The sequence below is a fragment of the Prionailurus bengalensis genome, chromosome D3 (assembly GCF_016509475.1).
Source record: "Prionailurus bengalensis isolate Pbe53 chromosome D3, Fcat_Pben_1.1_paternal_pri, whole genome shotgun sequence".
Lineage (NCBI taxonomy): Eukaryota > Metazoa > Chordata > Mammalia > Carnivora > Felidae > Prionailurus > Prionailurus bengalensis.
In genome coordinates, this window is record NC_057356.1 from 38,105,883 (window position 1) to 38,130,579 (window position 24,697).

At 49.2% G+C, this 24,697-nt stretch overlaps 1 protein-coding gene across 2 annotated transcripts in view; it reads left to right on the forward strand.

Annotated features, from left to right (window-relative positions):
• The window catches only part of L3MBTL4 (L3MBTL histone methyl-lysine binding protein 4), a 450,084-nt gene extending 425,818 nt beyond the window's left edge, over window positions 1-24,266 (forward strand). The window contains exons 17-19 of one of the 2 annotated variants that reach the window (XM_043558331.1): window positions 10,356-10,525; window positions 20,152-20,214; window positions 22,657-24,266. In XM_043558331.1, the coding sequence (XP_043414266.1) occupies window positions 10,356-10,525; window positions 20,152-20,214; window positions 22,657-22,824 (401 nt within the window). In that variant the 3' untranslated portion in view covers window positions 22,825-24,266. Of the gene's footprint in view, window positions 1-10,355; window positions 10,526-20,151; window positions 20,215-21,719; window positions 21,906-22,656 lie in introns of those variants that run through there. The other variant, XM_043558332.1, reaches the window with a different exon arrangement.
• The last annotated feature ends 431 nt before the right edge of the window (window positions 24,267-24,697 follow it).

Below are 24,697 nucleotides of genomic sequence, written 5' to 3' on the forward strand. Positions count from 1 at the left end.
GCTGGGAGCACAGTGCTGTGCTCTGGGCTGGCTGTGCCTCTCTGTGGGTCTGGGAATCCGTGGAGTCCTCGGGAACCTTTTGACCTGAGGCTTATCTGAAGTTGGGCACCCGTGGACTGTGTGTCCCGTGGCTGGGAGTAGGTGAGTGCAGAGAAAAAGGAGGCAAAATCCAGTGAGGTGTTCCCTCACGGCCTGCGCACAGTAGGGAGCCTCCGGGTTCCCATCAGTCAACAGGGATATATGTGTTCTTCCTCCTCACAACGTATACCTGCCTGGCTACTTGTCAACAGACGGCCGTTGAGTGCCTCCCGTGTGCGGGGTGCCACGGTAGTATGCTAGGTGGGGAGCAGAGGGGGCAAAGAGAAATAATACACGTGTCTTCCCACCTGGAGGCAGGTCGTGTAAGATTTGAAGGTTTGCAACATATTAGTTCACTCGTCCCTCCCCGCCTCTACGTTACAGAAGCTGAGAAGCAGCCGACCGAGTACAGAGCCCGGCACCCACACCTGCCTGGGCTCCGGCACTGGTCGCATACGCTGCCACCCTCGGGGCAGGTGCCCACGCCATGCCCTCAGCTCAGAGGGTTTGCCTCCAAATCCATTTGCCTCAATCCAGTACCACCATCCAGGGCTGGAATTAAGATACAATTAAACTGTTTCTTCATCATGCTCGGTACTGTTTTCTTCTGGGTCATACTGACATGTGCGTCAACGTGGCAGGGCCTTCCAGATTTGTGAATGCCAGCTCCAGTAGGGTTCGGTCTTCTTAGGACTGCATGTGGAGAGCCGGGATAGGAAGCGAACAGGTAGGGGATGCCCGCTTTGAGAAGAGCGACTCCAGTTCTTGGTCAGGTTGGCACCCACGTTCATTCAATTATGGCCTCACTTTTGCAAGTGAAGGAAAATGGTCCCGCCGAGGATAAAAAAAAAAACACGCTGAGTGATTGGGTTGTAGTATTCAATCGAAAGAAGCTAATTAATGATGTCTCAAGCTGCGCGAAGCAGATATTAAACCAAAAGGTCACCCTTCAGCCATCAAAAGATATGCTGCCCTGAAATCTTTTATTGGATGACTAACATATCACAAGTTAATATGGGTTTTTCTGCATGTTTGTTAAAATGAAAGTGGAGGGGGGGTATCTGCTCCTTGAGTATCAAATTGAGATGTTAGTAAGATTCCATATCACAAACAATTCTCAGCTTTTTCAGTAATGAGTATATTTGTCAAACGAGAGCCCATGGGATGGAAACTCATTGTTTTCACTGGCACAGACCAGCTTGGCATTTGCCACGGCGTTATCTGTCTCCGCAGTGAAATTCCTCAGATGGCTCCACAGTCAGCTTGGGTCTTACGCACCTGTACTCCACTGTGCCGGCCACGGGGGTGCAGGATGACTTGGAAATGACTGCCCTTGAGTTTGTACCCCACTTAATCAAAGCCTGCAAATAAACACACAATTTCAATACAGAGTAGCAAGTGGGGGGAGGGGGCTGTCCTGGAGGAGCCACCCTTAAGAAGCATGACACACACCCCCGCCACCCCCACCCCCACCCCCACCCCCACCCCCCCCCCCGCCCCAGCAGGCTGAAGAGAGGGCTGGGGACAGTGACAAGGCCTCAGGGCCTCTGTGTGAGGAGCCCTGAGCATCTGAGTGCGGAAGCTGACGGATAGACTCCTGGCATCAGAGACCCCTTAAAAGAGAGTTTGCTGCAGTAGGACCAAAAGGAGCAGCTATAAAAAAAAACCCTGCCCTCAGGAATAAAAGCCAGCAGCTAAATCCCTTCACAGACTGGAGGACTGAGTCTCACTGTGGGGACTTCGTTTTATTTGCCACTCTCCCTGCTTGGTAAATGACTTGTCCCGTCAGGATCCTGTTGTGTTTGGCCGTAAACTCGTCAGGAGGTGCCTCTGTGAAGGCAGCGAGGCCAGAGAAGCCAGAAAGGCTGTGCCCCATAGGCCAGCGGGCGAGGGCAGGCGGGAGAAGCGCCCTGAGGGCCAGAGGAGATGGGAAGGCCGCTGAAGGAGAAAGAAGCAGCCTCAAGTGCCTGCAGAGGGGCCAGGGAAGAGAGAGAGATGTGCGGGGGAGAAAGGGAAGACTGCAGCGTCTAGCAGAGGGTGGATACAGTTTGGGTGCCCGCTGAGTAGGAGCTGTGAGGAGACGCTCCGTCAGTAGGGAAGAAGGCCAGCAGTGGGCTGCGGGGCTGGATCCCCGCCTGTAAGGAGCGCTGCTTCTCAGTCTTCAGAGACGTGACAGCGAGGACATGCAGGAGGGGTGCCAGGGGGAACGGCCGGTATGAAGGCACCTGCCCAGAGGGAAGGCGGGCCCGGAGTGCACAGGGACGGTGGGCTGGGTCACTGACCTTTCACTGAGTGAGGGAGCAGGGCTGAGAGGGAAGGCCAGTTGGCTCTGAGCAGAGGTGATGAACTGTAAAGCCCAAAAGTGGGGCATTGACGACCCTCGGAAAATAGACTCCATAGGGAGTCTACAAACTTGAAAGCTCTTGTGTCCGTCCTCCCGCTGGTACCTAGTCACCAGTGAGAAAAGAGCAGCCGGGTTACCACAAGCTCCTTGAGAATTTAGTGATGGAGGGGTGTGCAGTGACACTTTTCGACAAAGTGGCTCTAAATCTGAGTGGCTCCTGATTGAGTTTTGAAAGCCATTCTTTGTGTTTGTAGTAAGCGCAGACAGTTCCTACTTCCCTGATACATGCATTTATTCATTGAGTCATTTATTCACCAACGCTGCAGCCACTGAGCGTCCCCCGTTCCACTGTGTGCCAGACCAACGTACAGCTCCAGTGTCACGGCCAGTAATCCGTGACGCCAACACCGGAGCTCGGGCAGCCGTCTCCAGCAGCACTCCCCCACCCAAGTGGGCTGTGTTTAATCTCAGGTCTTCTGTCTTCCCCCTCTCTCAGGGTTGTCGGTTGCCGGGGGCTGGGTGGGATGCAGGCTGCCTGGAGCTTCATCATCATCGCGTCAACATGAGTCACGTTAACTCCATTCAGCCACCCAGCCCTTCCTGCACCAAGTGTGGATCTTGAGAGACGCCATGAGTCATCACTCTTCCAGACTGCACCGTCCAATAGAAATACAACACTAGCCACGTGCGAGCTGCAAGTTTTCTAGTAGCCACATTTAAAATAACAAAAGGAACAAGCAAAGTTAATTTTGGATGCCATTTTATTTAACCCATATCCGAAATATCATTTCAACATGTAAATCAAGATTACAAAAAAAAAAAAAAAAATGAAGGACGGATTTTACATTCTTTTTTTTTTTTTTTGGTACTAAGTCATCAAAATCCAGGACATGTACACTTACAATGCATCTCAGTTTGCACTGTCCACATCTTATGTATTGCATGGCCACATGTGGCCAGTGGCTGCTTTGCGGACAGTACACAGATCTAGAACATGCAGGGGTCTTCATTCTCCTGATTCTGTCGATAAGGCCACTGGGAAGCCCCTAACAATCTCTGACATTTCTGTGCTTTGTCTTCCACATTCATGTAAAACCAATACAGAAGAAACGGGTTTGTGAGGAGGGAGGACTAATAGCCACAGTCCTAAAGCACTCTGCAGATAAAAATGTATGGATTCCAAATAACATGGTTATGAAGAAGTAGAACTTAGGTCAGCAGACCAATCACCCCACTTGTTTTAGTAGTAACGTAAGTCACGGTTAGGCACCCACCGTGGGCCAAGTTCCCGCTGGGAACTGAATGCCTGTTCAGGTGTGTTCCCACACAGCACGGATGGCATGGTTGTCTCACCAATGGTGTTCGGGATCCCCTTGTTCTGCTTTTCACTTTCATTTTGGAGAAACTGGGAGGTAAGAAAATAGAAATGAGAAAGGATTGAGTGAGTCAAACCCCATTACAATCAAGAGGAGACGAGTTAGCATAGAAATGAGGGCTCCAAGCATGTTAAGAACAGAGGCCTAGAAACAAAGGGATCACGGGAAGAAAAAAGGTTGCAAACTGTCAAGCGCCTTTTGAACATTTCCTTGCTCCTCCAGGAGCAGCCACTCCTGGAGCTCGGTGCTGCAGGCGGAGTAACTTCTCAGTGAGTGCTGGGTACATTGAGGAAAGTCAGTCCGGGACTGTCACGGATTATGCAGTAGGCCAGAGAAAACGTAATCAGATATGGGGACCCATGGCAATTTTTTTTTTTTTTTTGCTTCCTCCTTTTTGGAACAGAGAACACAATAGAATTGCTACCCCTTTCATTGAAGAGAAGGTTGCTTGTGAAATGGATCTCTGTTTTTAGTGGGATTAAAAATAACCTGAGACCCAGCCATGCAGCCTCTGGTTACCATTTATGACTCACTTGCTACAGTTTTGTTGTGTGCGCTTTTGTGAAGAAACAGCCATATTTTTAAAGAGCATTTCCATACAGGATTTTTCTCCCTTTGTGGGGGTAGAGCAGAAGTTGGAAGAACCAGAGGGGCAGAGAAGAAATCAGGGACCTACTTGCATGTTATTTTCAGATGAATTAAAAACCTTTTGTCTCTAAATCCTCCAGACTTTGTTTAAGTCCGTGGAATGGGGAGGCAGATCGTGCTTGTACACCACAGTCATGCGTCTGTTTGATCATTTCACCCGACAGGCAGCCCCTGAGTCACACGGCATCCACGACCGGCCTGAGCTGGCTGTCCCCGTGGACTGGGAGAAGAGGGCCTGTGCCCTGTGAGGGTTTTCCCATTCAAGAGCAGAGAGACTCTGGTCTCCTCGGGGAGTCCATTGGAGTCGAACAATTTACTGCCTCTGCAAGAAAAGTAATGACAACGTTTTTGGAGATGGGATTATTTTCTCCTCTCTGAGTGGATGCCGATCCACGGCCAAGTGCCCTGGAACGCTAGTTAGGGCGTCCCCGTATCCTGGCGCTGGACACACACGGCTGAACCCCCTGGCCGTGGGAACGGGCGATGCTCCAAACCTTGAAGCGACTTGACTGGAATCCTTAAACCCATCATTATAAATTTTTTAAATTCATAACACCCCAAAGAAACACCGAGAGAAAAAACAGAGGCCAAAAAACCTCTTCCAAACTATTCTACAAATGGCAAACCACGGAGGTGACAGATATCACGTGCTCTGTTTTCTGGAAAAGGAAAGACATTTTAAATGTAGGGGTATCTTTCCCTATTGTCACTCACTCATTGGTGTTAAAGGCAAAGCCAGGATTACGCATGCATTTCCTTTTCTGGTGCAAAAGGCATTTTGATTCATTAAAATCTTAAAACCTGTAAGTAGGGGGGCTGCTTTCGCAGGCTGAGTTTTCTTGGCTGACCTTTAGGGGAGCTGGCTGCGAATCCCTGCTGCAGTGAGGCCGTGTAACTGCGAAGCAGCCCATATCCCTCCGCTGTGTTAGGTGGACAATGGGTTGGATGTCGGGCCTGAGGGGTGAAGTCCGTAAGTTACCCGGTTAGAAAGACCCTTTGTGTCCCCTGCTCATGGCGGGCACCCTCTTCGAATCTAGATGGCTCTGCTTACTCCAAGAGCCCCAAGACCGAATGACCTGATCGTTTTCATTTGATAATAGTTTCTGAAGACAGCATATACTTTTTCATCATAGGCTTACGCTTTTTAATTTATTAGCAACCATTCAGGGAGTATCTATCTAATATGGCATGAGCTGTGCTGGGCTTGGTAAAAAGTTAAAATCAGCATGTTCACATTTGATAAAAATGTATGCAGATTTTTAAGTGGATATTTTCAAAAGTCTAATTTTATGCGCGGAATTTAAAATAATGCAAATCACCCCACATTTTAAAAGTCTGTCAAGAGCCACATAATTTCAAAGCTGGCAGGCTGCACGCATTTTAACCATGTTACCCTGTTGCTGCACATTGGCACCAGCCTGCCTGGGCAACAGATGCCCTACCCAGCATCAACGGTGGCCAGGGATCCCACACTCATCGCCTTCCAGCGGGATTCTGCACGTCATCTTGGTGACCACTACTCTGTCCTTTCAGGACCACTTGGGTGTGAAATCAGAACATGGCCTGGAGATCCTGGGTTTCAGCTGAATTTCAGCTTTCATAGGTTTTAGGCATATCCAGCCATGCGGGCTTTGGAAATTTTATACGTCTGAACATTCACTATTGTTAGAACTTAAAAAATCTTTTTATCTTATGTTTAAAAACAAAATTCGGTCAGTTAAGCATCCAATTCTTGATTTTGGCTCAAGTCATGATCTCACAGTTTGTGAAATCGAGCCCCAAGTTGGGCTCCATTCTGACAGCACAGAGCCTACTTGGGATTCTCTCTCCCTCTCTTCTCTCTCTGCCCCTCCCCCACTTGTGCACACACATGCACACACACGCACACACTCCCTCCCTCTCTCTGTCTGTCTCTCTCAAATTAAACATTTAAATTTTGTTTTTAATTAAAAAACTTTAAAAATAAAAATGGGCCCCTGGGTGGCTCAGTCAGTTAAGCATCCAACTTCAGGTCAGGTCATGATTTCCCAGTTCGTGAGTTTGAGCCCTGTGTCAGGCTCTGTGATGACAGTTCAGAGCCTGAAGCCTGCTTCAGATTCTGTGTCTCCCTCTCTTTCTGCCCGTCCCCTGCTCTCTCTCACTCTCTCTCTCAAAAATAAAATAAACATTAAAAATTTTTAAATAAATAAATAAACAACAGAAAATCCAAAATTCAACTTTAAGTTGTAAAGATCTTATTGGCTTTATTCAGCGATTTGTGAACCGGGTAGCTTCCCATCCAGCAGATAGAAAGGAGCTCCAAAGAGCTGTACAAAGTGGGAGATTTTTATAGGCAGAAGGGGGCAGGGACAAGCAAAGGCAGACTGTTTCAGGTAAAGTCACCTTTGTTTGGGAGATGGCAGGGATGTGTCAGGCAGATTACCTCACCAGGAAACTCCAGACTGACTGGTTGAGATTATATTCCTGGGAGAGGTGGAAACTAGGAAACGAGGAAATTAGGTTCGGCATGAACTCTTGGTTTGCTGATGTGGGCCTGACCGCAAGCAACTCCATTTTGAGCTTGTCTCTTTTATCACACTTGTAACAGTAATGTAATATCTGACATGATTTGAATATTCATTATACGCCAGAAGCTGTTCTAATTCCAACAACTCAGTGGGATGTCAGTGTTATCATTACCCCAATTAAAAAACCTTGCTACATAGAAGCTGAGTATCTCATCCAAGGTCGCTCAGCAACTGTGTGGGGACCAGGTTTCACCACTAAGCAAGCTGATGTGGACCCTTCCCTTCCCCCACCCCCCACCGTGCCGCAGTCCTCTGAGGCAAGCCCATCCTAGCATTCTCTCAGCTAGACATGAAGATCTCACCCCAAAATCATCAGCTTTGAAGAAATTGGACCTGGAAAATGGTAAAAGAAGGCAAAACAACCACCATAAAACACTCTCCAGAATGTATTCTCTGTCTTCTGTTACTACTGGAAAATTAGTCTTGGATTGTGTTAACTTGAGATAATGCATCATCCCTTCATAGAGCTTCAATCCTGACCTCAAGGAGCTTACAGTCAAGTTTAAAGTAGCACTTAACCACTTAACGACTAGTTACAGCGTGCTGGGGACCACACTATGGCCTTATGCACATTTCCCTTTCCCCTCCCGCCAGCTCTGGGTGGTACACGTTCCCAATTCCAGTTGTATCTTGGAGTTGGCAAACTGGTTCTTCCAAACTCCCTGCTCACAGACTCCCTCCCTAATCTAACTCTTGTCTTTTTGAGCCGGAAGGCTCAAATCTCAGTCTTCCCATTTCATTTTGTAAAGTTGATAAGAGTAGAATATTATTTGTGCTTAGCGTGTAACTGGTTCTGGCAAGCATTCCCCAAAACGTGAGGTTGTAGGTACACAGACAGGGGCCCTTTATACCCATGGAAACTCCAAGCCGGTTGGGGGAGTGGGCACCCCAGCAAGATGGTTGCAAACCTGTCCCCACTGCCATGGCACGACTCAGTTTGTGCCACAGAACCTATTCTCCACTGAGTTCTGTTCATCCTTCGAGAAATTTGGCTTTCACCTCCCTTCAATCAAATAGTTTGATCTAATAGGGACACAGTTAACTGAATTCAAAAGCCATAGACAGCATAAAGCCTCCTGAGTTCAAGTGCGTAAGATACAGCTGGAGCTCTCTACCTTTCGTTGTAACCTGTGGACCATCTTATTTCTTGAACTGACCGACGGCTCCTGTCTCCCAGGGCCCAGAGCCATGAGAGGCAGCATACCAAGGAGCCCCACACATTAGATGTATTTCCAAGGGGACCCCTTGGCTCCCAAGGCAATTTGCTTCCAAAATTACAGTGTGGAAAATTTTCTTGCTTGGGAGCACAGTGGTTCTTTTACATTTTTAATGCCTTCAGCTTTTATTTGTGAATCACAGGAATCTAATCACCATCACTCAACATCTTTGCACCTCCGAAATATAAGGCTCGTTAATTGTGTCTTCTCAGAGTCCTATACATTTTGGAAACTATACATGATTGATTTACCCAGGGCATGGGTTTTGAGATATAGATGTGATTTTTTATTTTTTTTAAGTCCGTGCTATTTCAGCGAAAACAACCAATTGATTGATGCAGTGATTCTTTTCCAGAATAAAGCCCAGCTTTGGCTCAGGTCTTAATCCCTCTGAACACATAGCTTTAACTCTTTGGTTCCCAGGAAAGCCCTCAGTGACTGTGTGGCTTTGACTGCAGGCTTGTTCTGGGATGTTTCTGCCATGGGTTTTCAGGGCTGGTTTGGTCCATGCTCCTTGTCCAACCTGACACCTTCATTAAAGAACATTCACGTTTGTATGCATACTGGCTTTTCAAAGAAGGTGTGAAGTTTCCCTTCAGAGCTGGCAGCCGTACTTACTGTTGGCTGAACTACACGGAGGGAGATAACCTATTTACATACTAAAAAGGTCAGTGTTGGACAATCAGCATTTAGAGATGAACTTGCTGCCGCTTGCAACTGGAGCATAAGAATTTGGGAGAAGGCCGCAGTTTCACCGCCTCTTTATCTGTGTAGACAGCCAGCGTTGGTAACTGTGTAGGATGTCTGTGCCAAGCAGTCAGGGTGGTGACAGATGGGCTCCTTCTAGCCTGGAACCTCTTGACTACTAACGGGTATGACTGTGTGACCATGCACGGTACAGGTCAGCCTCACCTACTAAAAACTGTAATTAATTTGAGGTAGAAATATTTGCATAATAGCTTTTCAGACTCTGTTAGTAAAAGACAAACCATCATAAAAGACTTTACATCGCGTGGCTCCTGCTTACTTAACTTGTCATTTGCATCGGGAAAGGTAGACTTTTAGAAGGGTTACAGCATTTCGTGTGTGTGGTCTTCCTTCTCAAAGTATCTTAAGAATATCAACGGGTTTATTTTGCTCATGCGTGTCGAAAGTGCCTTTTCAAACAACCTCGGAAAGGCACCGCGTGTTCTCCGAAATCTCTGGGATGATTTTGCTCCGCATCCATTTATAAATTCAAAGCAAATAATTGGAGGATTGAGATCTCTGCCTCCATCTACATGTTGGGATATAACATAAGAGTAAAGTCACTCCTGAAGGTGGAACACCAGTTCCTCAAGCCTGGGGAGAAGTAAGAGGCAGAAGTGAGGTCTTACCCGTTACTGATAGTCTTGAGCAAGCAAGCAGCGCCACCCTTCGTGTCCCGGAACACGGCTCTTTCAGAGCTTTTTCTCTGAAGAGAGAGCGCCCATTTAAGAGCACCTGGGTCGGGGTATACACATCGCAGTGCGGCCGCTTTCCGCAAGTCCCGAGAGGTCGTCGTGTCCTGCGGGGAGCTATCTCGGCAGCTGCCACGCAGATTCTCACGGGGACCCTGAGCCGCATTCCATGTTCAGTGTCCCCCAGGGGACCTATGAAGCCAGATGTGGACCTGGGCTCGTTGTGTCTTTGGAGCCATGGGAGGCGGCCGCCAGGAAGAAGTCGCTGTTTGTGTGCACACACATCCCAGAGGGGTCGGTATGCAGATGCAGTTAATAGCCACACTCCGTGAGGCTCTGTGCTTCCTCTGACTCCTGATATAGGGAGAGAGAGGCCAGTGGCAGTGACAGGATAACTCTTGGTTGGCATCAAGCAGTGTCTCGTAGAGATTATTTGACTTTGCTTAGCAAATAGCCAGAGTCACCTGGGCCTTATATAAGGTCCATTTCTCACGACAGTTGTGTTGAAACAGAACGGCGGCATGGGCTGAGCTTGGGGACTCCTCCCAGCGATGATGCCAAGTGACCAGAACGCCAGGGTCCCCACTGAGCCTACACTTCTCCTATCCTGGCTCTGGGCCCCCCCAGGCGGAGGGGCTGAACCAGGCGGCGCTCTGTGTGCGGCTCACTCCCCGCCTCTCTTTCAGAATATTCCGCTGAGCAGACACAGCAGGCGCTGCACCAGTCCGTCTTCATGTCCTCCATGTCGGCCCACCCCTTCCGGGACCTTCCACTCGGCAGGGAGCAGCACTGCAAGTTGCTTCCAGGCGTGGCCAACATCCAGGCAGGCGAGGTGGCCCGGTGGACAGTGGACGAGGTGAGCGGGGCTGCTCTGGGGCCTGGAGGGAGCGTGCCAGGCTGCTGAGGGTTTCTCCTAGGCGCTGAATCCACTGCAGCAAATCTAAGATCCACACTTAAGGGAGAAGGCAGGCATGATTTGGAGAGAGTGAGGAAAGCCCAGTTGGTTTGGGCCTCTCCCCCGAGGTATCCCAGAACCACCTCTGTTCTCCACCACCATCGGCCCAAGCCTCCAGCCCCCCATCACAGATTTACTTTGGGGAAGCACACGTGTATAAGCATCTTAGGCTTTGCACCCTGGCATCCTGTCTGGGGAGCCCCCACCCCCGGGATGTTCTGTTCTGTGCTGAGGGGCACCTGGAGGGCCTCAGAGGATTCACTTGTTCTCATTACTGAGCAGTTCTGTGCTGCCCATTTGTCTACTTGAAGCCACAGATGATCGGTTAGCCTTAGGTTGGTTTTTAAAGTGAATTAGATCACAACATTGCATAAGATGCAGTACACATGGGAAAATTGATCCAACTTTAATATAAATGTTCCTTACAATGTTGCTTTTTAATAAGGATCAGGTAAGTCTCCTTGCTTGCTGTAATGCTGCAGAAATGCTTCATATGTAAAGCAGTTTTCTTTTAAGGAAGACACTCTCTGACATTTCTCTTAATAAAGGTATTATTTCCACTAGTCAGGCCTTAATTAATTTTTTTTAAATGAAGGAAAACCGTGGGTCGCTCTGAGGACAAGATAACGGTAGAGCTGGAGTGAAGTTAGTCACAGAATGTTCACTGAGCACTTTCTGCAATCAGCTCGACTTAACCTTGGCTTCGGCCTTCCTTCGCAGCCTCGGACGAGGCGCAGGTGGCAAAGGCCGTGCGGAGGCTGGAGGTTTGGGGCGACGCTGCTCCCTCCGCCTCCTCCCGGGCACCTCACAAAACCCACCTGGAGCAGCGGGGGCTTTCCCCGGCACACCCCGCCGCCCCACCTCTCCTTCCGATCCCTCCAGTGCCCCCGTGACACTGGTAACGGAGAGTTGACCGAATATGCCAGCCGGTGGCGACTAAACGTGATCTCGTTCCTTAAAGAGTATGCGGGTCGGCCCCTCTGCCCCTTGTTGATGAACTTTTACTGGTTTACAAAGCGTGCAGCAGCTTCACGACCAAGCCAACCAAGTCAAAACCTATCGTGTCTGTGATCCAGTTGTGTGTGGCTCTGGCCTTGTAACAGCCCTGCACACGATGGGGAGCTCCCCCGACGGCTCGGCGGCAATCCCTGGTTCCTGACTTTGAAGCCATTCACTAGGTTGCACCACCTTTTAAGTTAGAGTGACAGTGGCTTCTCTTCCCTCGCCTCATCGCCGTTGTGCCGAGGCCGATGTCCCGGGGCGGGCAGCCCCTCGCCTCCAGCCCCCGGCCCCACGTTCACAGAGCAGCCGAGACCCACCAGTGGGTGAACACGGAAGAGACACCTTGGGTGTGAGCTCTGGGTGTGTCTGTGCCTACCTTGACATGATTCCGGCTCCCCGAACGGACTCCTCAGCTGCGCGGGCCTTAGAACCTGCGTGGGCCGTCCTCCCTGCCCACGCGCCCCTCGTGCCTCTCCCGCGCTGGGCTGCAGCCCCCACGCGGTGTCCTCACACTGGCGCACTTTATACCCCTGCCCCAGGTCGCCCCTCCTACTCTGCCAGCCAGCGGCGCAGTGCCCACCTCCTGCAGGAGCCTCTCCGCACCCCCCTTTTCCTCAGAGAATCTTCTGTCACTGACCTATGCTCACTTGTCCGACCCTTGACCAGATGAGTAGAGACCTTATTCCACTCACTTGATATGTACCTTGAGAACGTCTCACTATACCTGGCAGTTAGTAGATAAGCCAGTAGTGTCTGTTGCATGAATGTTGAATGACGAAGGCATCATAGGCTGGATTTTGAAACAGAAGTGGAACGTATCCAAGGGGAGAGAAGAAGGGAGACCATTCCAGTCGCAAGGAAAGACAGAAGGTTGCGTGGAAGTATGACGTGTGCACAGATAGCATATGTACAGCGAGCGCATCCTTTACTAACATTGATGATGCTATTAACACTATTAAGGTACCGATAGCGAGACAAGGACTCTTATTTTGCCCATTTTACAGACAGGGAAATTGAGGCACCTAGAGACTGAGTCACTTCTCAGGGCCCCACAGGCGGAGCCAGGTCCTAAGCTGACGTCTTACCCACCAAGCACCCTGAGGACCTGGGGCACAGACAGAAGAGCCCTGGGATGGGGAAGGTGAGCCAGGTGTGAGGCCGGGCACTGGCAGTACGAGCCACCTGAGGTTCTCATGCAGAAAATCACCTGTGAACATGGTGCTTCGGGGGCACGGGAATCACACCCACCTGCGGAAGGAGGAAGCGTGTGAAGGGGCGGAGGAGAGGGACCAACCAGGGGGCACCGCCACGCTCCTGGTGTAGAATCATCAGGGCCTGCGCCGGGAGCTGCCATGGCAAAAACCACCCAGAGTCGGCAGACGTTTTAAAGTCGAAAGCCGTAACACAACACAGTGAAATAGAGCAGATATTGAAGATGAAGAAGTGAAATGAGCCAAATGTGATTCCACTTGTAGACGCAGCACCACACGGTTTAAGACTTGGGATGGCGGTATGTGAGCTACACGGTCCGTAGAGTTCACCTGAATGAAGGGGAAAGTAGTGGTGCCATCACACGAAATGAAACTTTGGGAGAGAGACCCAGTCTTTTCTGAGTGAGAGGTCCCTGCAGATTACATTACAGCAGTGGATGTGCAACAACCATTCCCGGGGGTGGAAATACCGGATGAGGTGTCAGTAATGGATGGGGGGGGGGGGCTGCTGAGGAAGCCCTCACGGAGGGCATGACCATCCAAGGAGAGCCGTCAAGGATGGAGGTCAGTGGGGACGATGGTGGCGGAGCAAGTCCACAGAAGAGAAGTGTCAGGGGAGGCAGGTGGTGAGTGTACCATTCAGCAGGGCACAGACAGCAGATGTAGCTCGGGGCTCCTGGCTGGGGCTGTGGAATTGGGCTTTGGGGAATCTGGAAAAAATGTGTACAATATGTGTATTTCTTGTCCTTAAGAGGAGAGCCAGAGCTTTTATTAACGTCTCAAGGGGACCATCATCCAAAGAGAACAGAACCTCCGTTCTAGGAAAATTAAACAGTGCCCGGGAAGTTTATGGGACCTCAGATCTGACGAGTCCCAAGTCTGGCACTGAAGGAAAGCGAGGGGGTGGAGTGATGAGAGGCAGTAGTGGTCACAGTGCAAGTCTCAGCAGGATAGGGGAGCCTCAAAAGGGAGGGTCTTGCTGTGGGGGAGACCGAGGGTGCCATCAATGATTATTAGGAGGGCAAGGTCACAGTTCCCGAGTTCTTGTAATGGATATACATGGAGCCCCAGCCTTCTATTGCTGAAAGAGGCCTTAGAACTTTCTATGTTAAAAGTAAAACCATCCGTAAGGCTGTGTTCATAAAGTGCTCCTGTTGTGATGCTTCTGTACCCATGACTTCCCTCGGGGATGCATTCCAGAGAAACTGCTTGGCTTATCTCCTAATGTATAATATATCATAATCTTGAAAGCTCCCTAACCAAATGCTCGTGAGGACAAAGACCACGTCCTAAATTTCTTTCTGTATTCTCACACTCTTGTAGCACGTTTCCTAGAACAAAATAGGGTCTCAAGAAGAATCTTGGATGGATTGACAGTGGGCTTTATGATGGTTCTGTTTGTATCTTTGAAAATAAGGCAACTCTCCGATGGGGTTCGCTTCCGGGGGCATTCCAGTGCGTTCCAACAATAGAGGTTGTGACTATTTTAGACACCACATTAGAAACGGGAATAGGGCAGTGAAGATTTGAAAAGTCAGTACAGGGCAAGAGGAGACAAAGGGGGGTGCTATCCTTTTGTGTTTTGTTCTCGTTAGGCAAAGTATTGGAGAGGAACCATGGGAGCCCGAGTCAGGATACATTGAAAACAGACTTGTGTCCTTGTGTTAAGGGCCATTCAGGGAGACTCAAGGCACGAGTCTGCCTGTGGAAGAAGATGAAGAGCAAGAACGCTCCCTTTCGTCTGCTGTCCTGGCCTGGGAAGGAAGACCTCCATCTCCTCGCTGCATCATGTTACTTGTGAAGAGAAGCCAGCACAGGGCCTTGGTGACGTGGCCCAGAGCAAGGGAGCTGACTTTTAACTCCTTTGTCACTGCGGCTGTTCCTACCAGAGCCGTGTTTATAGAAACACGGGTAGGCTATGAGGTCAATGTGGTGCTTCTAGAATGAAAGCCCATATATTGTAGTAAGGGTTATTATTTTGTGAAACCTTTGTTAGAAACATCTGGGTCTATGCAAACACTCGAGTTATGGTCAGTGTGATGTGTATTTCTGACTGTGGGCCATGGCAATATTCTGTAAAAGAGTAAAAGCGCTTAAGAGTAGGAACTAAAATATCTTTATGTCTCTTTATGCCATTGTAGTAAAGTATCTTGTGCAGAGTAGGTGTCTGAGCGAATAAATGGGGAGGTGTATTTTGTGAAGAACCCTCCTACTAGGTGTGCGTGGGCACGGGAGGGCAGGAGGTGAGGTCGTGTGCACCTTAGAGCCACAGGTGCGGTTCATGTATGCTTGGTGCACACATGGGCATTTTTATTCCTTATGTGCAAAAATGCTTTTTAAAGCAGCTCATATAAATCGCTATAGCCTCAACCAAGCGCTCCCTAAATGTCCATTAAGTTTAAAAGATGGCGGTCGCTTTAAAAGCAATCTTTAAACAGGAGGGAGTGTTTTGAAAAATTCAGGATACTGCTAACTAAGCATAGCAGCCTTATACAATCGGGCCCTTAAAAAAGGGCAAATAACAGATTCCACTGTTCAAAAATGAGACCCGGGCTGGAAGCATGGTCCCCAGTGGACTTGGAGCCAGTGCAGTCAGGCACACAGCTACAGGCTCAGCAAGATAGAGAACACCACCGTTTGGAAAGATTTAAGGGAGCAGCAGCCCCACTGAAGGAAACAGGCCTGCTGAGCTCCAAGAGGATGCCAGGAAAAGTAGGTCGCCGGGGGAAGTAAGTTGAGGAAAGTAATGGGCTCATCTGAGAGCTGGCACAGGGTCATCTTTCTTAGTCTTTCCCAACTGCTGTGTCATCCGCAGAACTCACCTACTCCCTGTCCTTCCAAAACAAAGCCAGGGCTTTCGCTGAGGGACGCCTCGCTCCTGAGAACAAGGAATGAGGTTCCTTGAGGAATGGGAATGAGGTCCCTTGGGGAACCAAGCGCCAGTCAGCCTCCACACCAGGTGGGCTTCTTGGGGCCAAGGCGGAGGGCGACCGCCCCCAGGCTCCAACAGTAGCACATTCACCTTAGAAAAGCAGCCGCGTCCACACAGCCATCTTGCGTGCAGGCAAACAGATGGTAGTTTCCTATTTCATGGAGTTCACGCTCATCTGAATAGTTCACGTTTGCCCAATAGGTAAACACATTTTTAAGGGGAGCATGTGAGGGAAACTTTCTGAGAGTACTCTATGGTTTGTTAGAGCTCACCACTTTACATTTAAAGTTTGTAGCAAAATGGGCTTTCTATTAAAGCTCAAAATATAATTTATTCTTAGAGTGAATAAATACTGACTAACAGTACTGAATAATGACACTGAATAATGATCAAAGCCTTTGGATATTTTTAAATTCTGGCCAGAGAAGTCGGCCTCAGTAGATTTCATGGAACTGGTTTTTGACTTTGGAGAAGGACAGATTGAATAGAATCACAGTCTCTTTCCAAAGAGGCAGAGGATTCCAGACACGTGGTGAGGCAGTGGGGCCGTGGCCACCCTGCCTCCTGAGGCCCTAGGGAGGTAGTGCAGGGAGGGGACGTGACGGGGCCCAGCTGAGGGCCACTCGGCTTCCCCTTTGCTCCTCTTTGCCCCGACAAGTTATTTATTCCTGTTAAAAAAAAATCCAGTCTAGGGGCGCCTGGGTGGCTCAGTCAGTTAAGCGTCTGTCTTCAGCTCAGGTCATGGTCTCGCGGTCTGTGAGTTTGAGCCCCACGTCGGACTCTGTGCTGACAGCTCAGAGCCTGGAGCCTGCTTTGGATTCTATATCTCCCTCTCTCTCTACCCCTCCCCTGCTCACACTCTGTCTCTCTCAAAAATAAATAAGCATTAAAAAAAAAAAAAGTTAAAAAAAAATCCAGTCTACCTTTGACACGGACAGTGGTTGCTTGGCTAACAATGCTGAGGAAGGGGAATGTGATTCTTTTCCCATTTTCCCAGCAAAGGACATTTTAACGGATGCAAACCATCAAAGCAACACACACTTCTGCCATGAACAGAAGTTTGTGGAACGTGTGTTTTAAAAAGATCCTCTCTCAAAGCACTTCACTGTCTGTGGAGAGCCCAAGCTCCCTACTGCTGGCAGGGCTTTCCCACAGGAGCTGGTGACTGAGATGCAACAAAATGTGTATCTGTCGCTAATTCCTACTCCTGCTTCTTTATGTTTAATTTTCCTGCCTTGACCGTCTGCCCCTTTCCCTGTGGAAGAACCATCTCAGGAAAACCTTCCTTTTAGAGCCATGGCTTTGTTTTGTTTTGTTTTTTAAGTTTATTTATTTATTTATTTTGCAATGGGGGGTGGGGAGAGAGAGAGAGAGAGCACGGGAGGGGCAGAGAGAGGGAGAGAGAGAGAATCCCAAGCAGGCTCTGCACTGTCAGTGCAGAGCCCGACACGGGGCTTGAATTCACAAACCGTGAGATCATGACCTGAGCCAAAACTAAGAGTCAGAGGCTTAACTGACTGAGCCACCCAGGCGCCCCTAGAGCTGTGGCTTTTAACAGGTAGATGTGGGGCACGTCTGGACGCATTTCTGGTTGTCACAGCACGGGGGTGGGGGTGCAACTGGCACCCGGCAGGTGGAGGCCAGGCTTGCTGCTAAACACCCTGCAACACACGGGATGGCCCCACAGCAAAGAATGATCAGTCCCCACCAGTCAAGTAGCGCTGGCCTGGAGAAACCCGCTCTTCAGCACTTTGCCTGGACCCGGCTTCGACTCCTTTTGCCCCACGCCCAGCCTGCCGGCAGATCTCTGGATTCTCCCTCTGCGGCGCCACCTGCCTGAACTCTGTGCTCTGCCCCGTGTGGAGCCCCCAGGCCCTCAGTGCCTCCCAGCTGACGTCCTGCCCAGTCCATCCAACACTGCCAGATCCTCTCTCAAGCCTTCTCTTGCGCCGGGGTCCTCAGCCCCACCTGCAGATGAGAGTCAACCGGGGAATCTGAAAATGTATGCCCCACGCTTGGGTCCCACCCAGTTTGGCTAATTCGGAGTCTGTGTGGCCTGAGTCTGGCCATCATTCGTGTTTGAAGCTCTCCGGATGATCCCAAGGTGTGGCCACGATGGAGAACCACCACTCCAGGGCTCCCTGCAGCTGGCAGGTAGAAATGCAAACCCACACCAGAAGCCACACGGCCGCCACCTCACCCCCACCCACCCCCTGTCCCCATGTCTCCCCTTCTGCTCGGCATTTCTAGCCAAACTGGACTCCTCACTGCTCAGAACATGTGCACCGTGCCTCTCGCTTTCGGCCTTGACCCTGAGGCTCTGTGCCGAGAAAGTGTTCTCTGCTTGTCCACCCCGAATCGCCCCGGGGTAGAAACACTGCCACCCAACAGTGCCTGTCTCAGCTTCCACCTCCCTCATCACACCTCTTCTGAGTTCCCATCTGAGATGCCATCTGTCCCTGCCAGGAACCCATAGCCTTTCCACCTCGCCTCTGGAACTTAGCGCATTTGAGCATGTATCAGTGTGAGTAGTAAGCCGTCCTTACTTGCCACTTTCCATCTATCCTCCCACCTCTGATAGAACCATAAACTCATTGGATGTTCACACTGGACCTGCTCACTGGTCCTGCCCTCCCAGCACCCAGCAGAGGCCTCACGCGTAGCTGAGGTCGGGGCGTACTTGGCCAGAGAGCAGCCCAGGGAATAAGGGGCCTACGCCCGCCATGCAGCTTCCCAGGCCCTACAAACTCTCTGAGCCCCTGCTGTCACCTGCCCCAGTGACTGTGTCTCTGCAGCTGGACCGGCAGCATTCCAGGGCTTTCCTCAGCTCCATGCTTTGTATCCACCTAAGAAGGGCAAATCATATTAACTCAACAGAGAAGCTCAGCTTCCTGGCTGAGTGGAGCACTGGGAGCTCCAGGGAAGCAGCTCAGAACCGGAATGCCTCCCAGGTGCTTCTGGGGCTTGAGGATGCCATTGTGTGGCAGCGTTCCAGCTGGTTTGGGAAGATCTTTTTTGTTGTTGTTTTAATTCTCATCATCCTGCACTTTAGAAGGATGACTGTAAATGACTCATGATAAAACATACTTGCGGCATCAGAGGTGAGTAAAGCAGACACCAACATGCTGATTGGCCCGAAAAAGATGCTCTGAAATCTACGCATTAGATTAAATATAGCCGTGAGTCGAGGGTGCGCATACAGGTGTCAGGCCCTGGGTTCGCCCTGTGGGTGTTGGTTCCTGGCCGCCCTGTAAGCCAGAAATTGCCAACGCCACGATGTTCTCTTCTGCCAAGTATGGGGAGGGTCAGTGTCACTGTCATCTTCCTGCAGGGGGCTGGGGACTCCTAAGGCTCGTGGGTTATAGACTGTGTTGATACAAGGCCCTGAGCTCCCGTCTTCTTGTGGGCCTTTTCCATCAGACGGGGAGGGAAGTGTCAAATGCACACAATTCAGTCAGCACGAGACAGCCAAAAATTAAAAACAGAAAGCAAGGCCATTCCTCTTATACACATTACCTCCCAGGTTTCATTACTATTGCCTTCTGGCATGACTTTCACCCTGTGCTGCAACCATGCCAGACCTTGCCAGGGTGGCCAGAATCCTCTTGCCATTTTGGTCGTTGAGAGTCTACACTTTATTATGTTTGGTGGCTCAGCTCCCTGAAAGCACCAACTGGGAAAACTCAGTAGCTTCCTGTGCTTATAGCCAAGGGTCTCTCTAATTAAAAGGAGCTGGGGACATATGTAGCTGGGGAGGGAGGGGAAAAGAGTGGGAAATGAAGTTGAAGAGAGTGATTTGGTCTGGAGTCCAAAAACCTGATTTCCAAAACGTCCGGGGTACTTCCCGGCCATGTGTGACCTCCAGTAAGTCATTCGACTTCCTCAGGCTTCAGCCTCATTGTCCCTGATGAGGGAACTCACTCGGCATAGATCCCTTGAGTCCCTGTTGCTGTCTGGGCACAGGTAGGACTCAGATGGGGCCTCAGGACTACCCAAGGGCCAGATGGGCAGGTCCTCATCCTTGACAGTCACTGTAAAGACTGCTACACACAAGGCCACTCCCTCCTGCCTTCCCTGACAGGACAGGAGGATCAGAGGAGAGCAGGTTCCAGAATGCCAGCGCTGCACAAAAGGAGGCTGTCATTGTCATCGTAACTATAACCCGATGTAGGTCAGCCTGGAAATAAGAGGCTAGAAGAGATACTGGCGGGGGCTGGTCTAACTTCTGAGCTGGCAAATGCTAATGTGACTTGATAGTTACTATTTAAATCCTGAGCGTTTGAGGGATTTGAAGTCTATTTTACTCAAACATGGAATTACTACAACCCAAGAAATTATTTCAGGTGCATGTTTTAAGTCAGGCTTTTCATCTTGCACTGTAGGTGGCTGAGTTTGTACAGTCTCTTCTGGGCTGTGAAGAACACGCCAAGTGCTTCAAGAAAGAGGTAAGAAATGCAAAAATTGTATGTATTTCCATACTTCTGGACCCAGAAGTGCTTTGTTTTCATCTACGTATGTGCAAATAAGAACAGGCTGGGTAGGCAGGATAAAGGGGTCCGGGCAGGGAGGAGCCCAGTGGTGCCATCAGGCCCAGGCCCTTTGACCTGCTTACGTTCAGCTGGGCTTTGGCGCAGAATGCTATGGTGCTTGGCCCGTACAGTGTGCTCAAGAAGTAGACAGTTTGCTGGAAGAATAAATGAACATGTCAATTACTTAATCCTTACATGCGTTGTGAAGGCCCTACCATGATGACTTTAGGTCCCACTGAGGAGGAAGGATTCCCGCCATGAACCCCCTCCCAGGGAGGGGAGAGGATTTGTCTACTCCGAGGTGAGAGTGGGACCTTCCTGTACATTCCCGCTCTGCACCTGCTCCAAGAAGAATGCAGAGAGGCCACAAAATCCTTCCATGGGGCTTCTGCTTCCCACCCCCCTGGTGGTTGGGAATGTACCAAACTGCTTAATGTTTCTCCTGGAATTAGTAGCCATAGCTCTAGGGACCCCAGAAGAGACCAGCTACAGAATAATAGTGCAGATATGGTGGTTATTGTTTATGGCAGGCTTGCCCTATGCTGGACCCTGTGCTAAGCACTTTACAACCGCTGTTCTTGGGTCCTCACAAGAACCTATGAAGAAGCTGAGGCACAGCAAGAAAAGGGCAGTCAGATCCCGGCCTCTATCTGGGTGATTCCAGAGCCGCCATCATGGCTCCAGAAGTCTCCAAGAAAACTACACTTCTAGAGACTCCAGTTTGTAGCACATCCTCCCCCTCTGTACAGGTCAGGGCATGAATGGACCAGGGAAAATACTCTCGGTCCTGGACCCCCCTGAGCCGGGCCTCCCCAGTAACTGTGCATCACGGTAGAGGGCAGTATGGTAGCAGTGTGGGTAGCTGCCAATGGAAACATGAGGTTCGACCAGCAGGTCTCGGGTGTGGTTGGGCTGGCCTTGCACATAGGAGTCGATCCCTGCATTAAGCAATGCCGAGGACCCACCGTGTCCACAGGTCAAGTTGCAAGTCAAGTTGCTCCCGCCTGGCTTTTAAGACCAGCAGTCCCTCGATGGGCAGATCACTTAACCTGTCTCATCCCTCTTCTGTAAAACACAGACTTCCTTGAGGAGACCTTTAAAGATTAGAATTAGTGTGTTTCAGTGCCTAGCAAAGTGATCCAGGTATTCTGTTCTCTAAATGGATGATTCTTCAACAGACGTTATCATAAATGCACAGGAAGCCTTTTAACACTTCCTTAAAACTTTAAAACTTTAGCCTGTCACTTACATTTTAAACTTGGATTTCAAAACCGGGGTCCCTGGGGGAATCCCTACTTCCTCAGTGAGACATTGTCACTGCGAGTTTGTACCGTTAATTACAAAGGGTTAGAACCACAGTGCTAGGTTCAGGGAAGGGTGTTACCGTAGAAAAACCTTTCGTTCTGTCTTCTTGGGTCTAGAACCAGCAATCTTTCTGCGCCAGTTTCTGTAAACAGGTGATGTGGGTGCCGGACACGCCCACAGTCCCTTCGACTCCAACTCTGAGAGAAGATCCTAGTCTGCTGTGGGAAAAGCTTGCATGGGGGTCACTCACCATCCTATGAATCTTGGGAAAGCTATTACATGTCAGACCACAATGTCTTAAAAGTTAATAAATAAAACATTTATTTTGTATGTATTTCTGCTTATAGCATTTATTATAAAAAAAAATTTAATGCAGGAAAGTTCAAAGGAGAAAGCAAAAATCAAACCACTATTCCACCAGAAAAATCTAACTTTGCTTAACGTGTGGCATAAAGACTTCAGATATTTTCATTGTGTATGTGTATACATGTGGTCGTGCATGTTTAATTTTACGGGTTAAAGCTAAGATCTTTCTATGTCATCATGTCATGCCTTGTCACTTAACCATGGATGAAAACTTTGCTCAATCATTAAGTGTTTCATTGAGACGTGAATTTCGGTGGCTGCCTGGTCCCCCAGCCGAGGCGATACCAGAATTTATGTGCTTCTGCCATTTTTGAAATGCTGGGTTGTTTCCAGTAAATAACACTAGAATGTACACATTGCAACTCGGTTCTCTTGGGAAAAATTCCTGGAGATTTACTTGGTGAATGAAAGCAGGCTATTTTTAAGTTTCTGGATATAAATTCAGGACAAGATTTTTGAAACATAACAGTAGAAATTTAACCTGGCAACCGTGAGTGTATCTTGAATTCATATTCAACAGAGTTTCGGGCAATAGCACAGAGCGGGGCAGACGTTGGGACCCCGTGGGAGAGGGTGCCGTCTTTCTCTGCCTTTGGAGAGCTCTGCAGGGAGGCCAAAACTGTTCGGTGTCACACAGCTCAGCACCCAAAAGTTCCCAGAGGGTAAACGATGTTTCTTTACTTGCAGCAGATCGATGGCAAAGCCTTCCTGCTTCTGACACAGACGGACATCGTCAAGGTGATGAAGATCAAGCTGGGTCCAGCACTGAAAATTTACAATTCTATCCTCATGTTCAGGAATTCCCAGGACCTCACTGAAGAAGATTCTCTCTCAGGCCAAGAAGCCAGAGGATAAACACACCACCTGAACCGGCCAGGGCACCAGGACCTGTTCTCCCAGCAATAAGATTGGCCTACGTTAATTTGATTTTAATATCCCCATGGTCATAGCCATATCTCGTTTGGACCTTTTAAAGTGGTCGTGGTTGAGATGTTCAGAGGGTTTTGATGGCTGAGCCAATGCCAAGGACGCAGAGGCCCACGTGTGGTTTAGGAACATCTTTATCGTCTGCGGGGTCTTTTCAGCTCCGATGCCGTGCAACGAACAGACCAAAGAAGCCCACGCATACACATTTCAGCTTTCTCCTTCACCATTTCCCATTTTCCAAGCATGAAACTCTCAAGTGGTAAAATATGAAGAAAAACAGCATTCCCAATACACTGTTAATATTCTCACCAGAACATCTGAGCTTGGCCCAGATTTGCCATCTGGGTGCAGTGAGTCTAAGAGGTAGAGGCCTGGTGCTTTAAAAAGACTTCATGTGGGATTTTTGTGTACTTTACTCAGGAAAGTGTGAATCTTTAAAAAAATAATAATAATAAGCACATGTTTTCACGATTCATTAATTCTCCTTTTTGTCCCATGAATCGTTTCTTGTTGGCACTCCCAGGCACTCCCCGCAACGAGCCCAGGAGCACCAGAACACTCAGCCTGGGCATTTAGCGGAAGCTGATCGGACCATCCCAAGGACCCGTGCCTGCTAGCAGTGCGTGGCAGGCTCTCTTTGGGGGCACAGGGACACCCGCCCTGCCCCTGACACAGGCTCGTGGGCCAGCTACTCTCCCGCCCCAAACCCTCCTGGCTTCCGCTCCGAGGAGGCCTCAGGAGGATTGGCCCCGCGCTCTCTCTGAGCAGGTGTGCAGCTGGGTTATATCTTTGTAGTCACAGCACTGAAAGGCAACATCTCTAAAGTAGGGAGCTTGGTAGCTGTGAGTCGTTTGAACAATTCTGATTTCTGGTCAGACCTGACTTGTTTCGTGCAAAGTGACTATATCTGAGACTCCAGCAACTTCGAAAGACAGTCACCAACTTTCCTACGCCCACAGTCAGCTGCATATGCCCCCGTGGAACTGGAGGTCCATTGTTTCCTGGGGGGCGGGAGGAGGAGACAAGAAACAGACCACACCCATTTGCCTCTTTAAGAATCTCACGGTTGAAGAAAGTTGATTCAGCTTGGAGATTCTCAAACTGTAGCGCACTGAAGAAAAAAAAAATCTTCTGTAAGAGGTGTGCACACGTGACATTTTTCAGACCTTTACCTAAATGGAATTTTAATATATTATTAGTTCATGTCAATTTTTGTTTTCTATGGAGTTTTGTTTGCTGTTTGTTTTCTGCTTTGTGTGTGTGTGTGTGTGTGTTTAATTTTTAGACTGCCATATACAATTCCTGCTTCTGCTGTGTTAAAATTTAATATATTTTAAATGAGAATAAACAGATAAAGAGTAAACCCCCCACATCACTGCCTTAATGAATATGTTGCTATCACCTGTTCCCACGCCACAACCTTTGCATTAGCCACCAAAGAAGTCAGCCTTTTTTGAGTACTTGGGATAGGTTTCCTTAGGGAAGCAAACTCAGCTGCTAATAAGAAGTTAAAGTGGAGTTTTTTAAATTAAAAAGAATCTCACAATTGCTTATTGTATAGGCCCCATGGAAGACACGAGATGCATGTTTCATGTATTTTTTTTAACGTTTATTTATTTCTTTTGGGGGGGTGGGGCTCAGGGTAGAGTCAGAGAGAAAATCCCAACCGGGCTCCACAATGTCAGCACAGAGCCCGAGGCGGGGCTCAATCTCACTGACCTGAGCCAAAACGAGGAGTCGGATGCCCAACCAACTGAGCTACCCAGGTGCCCCTAATGTGTTTCACATATTTAATACTTGT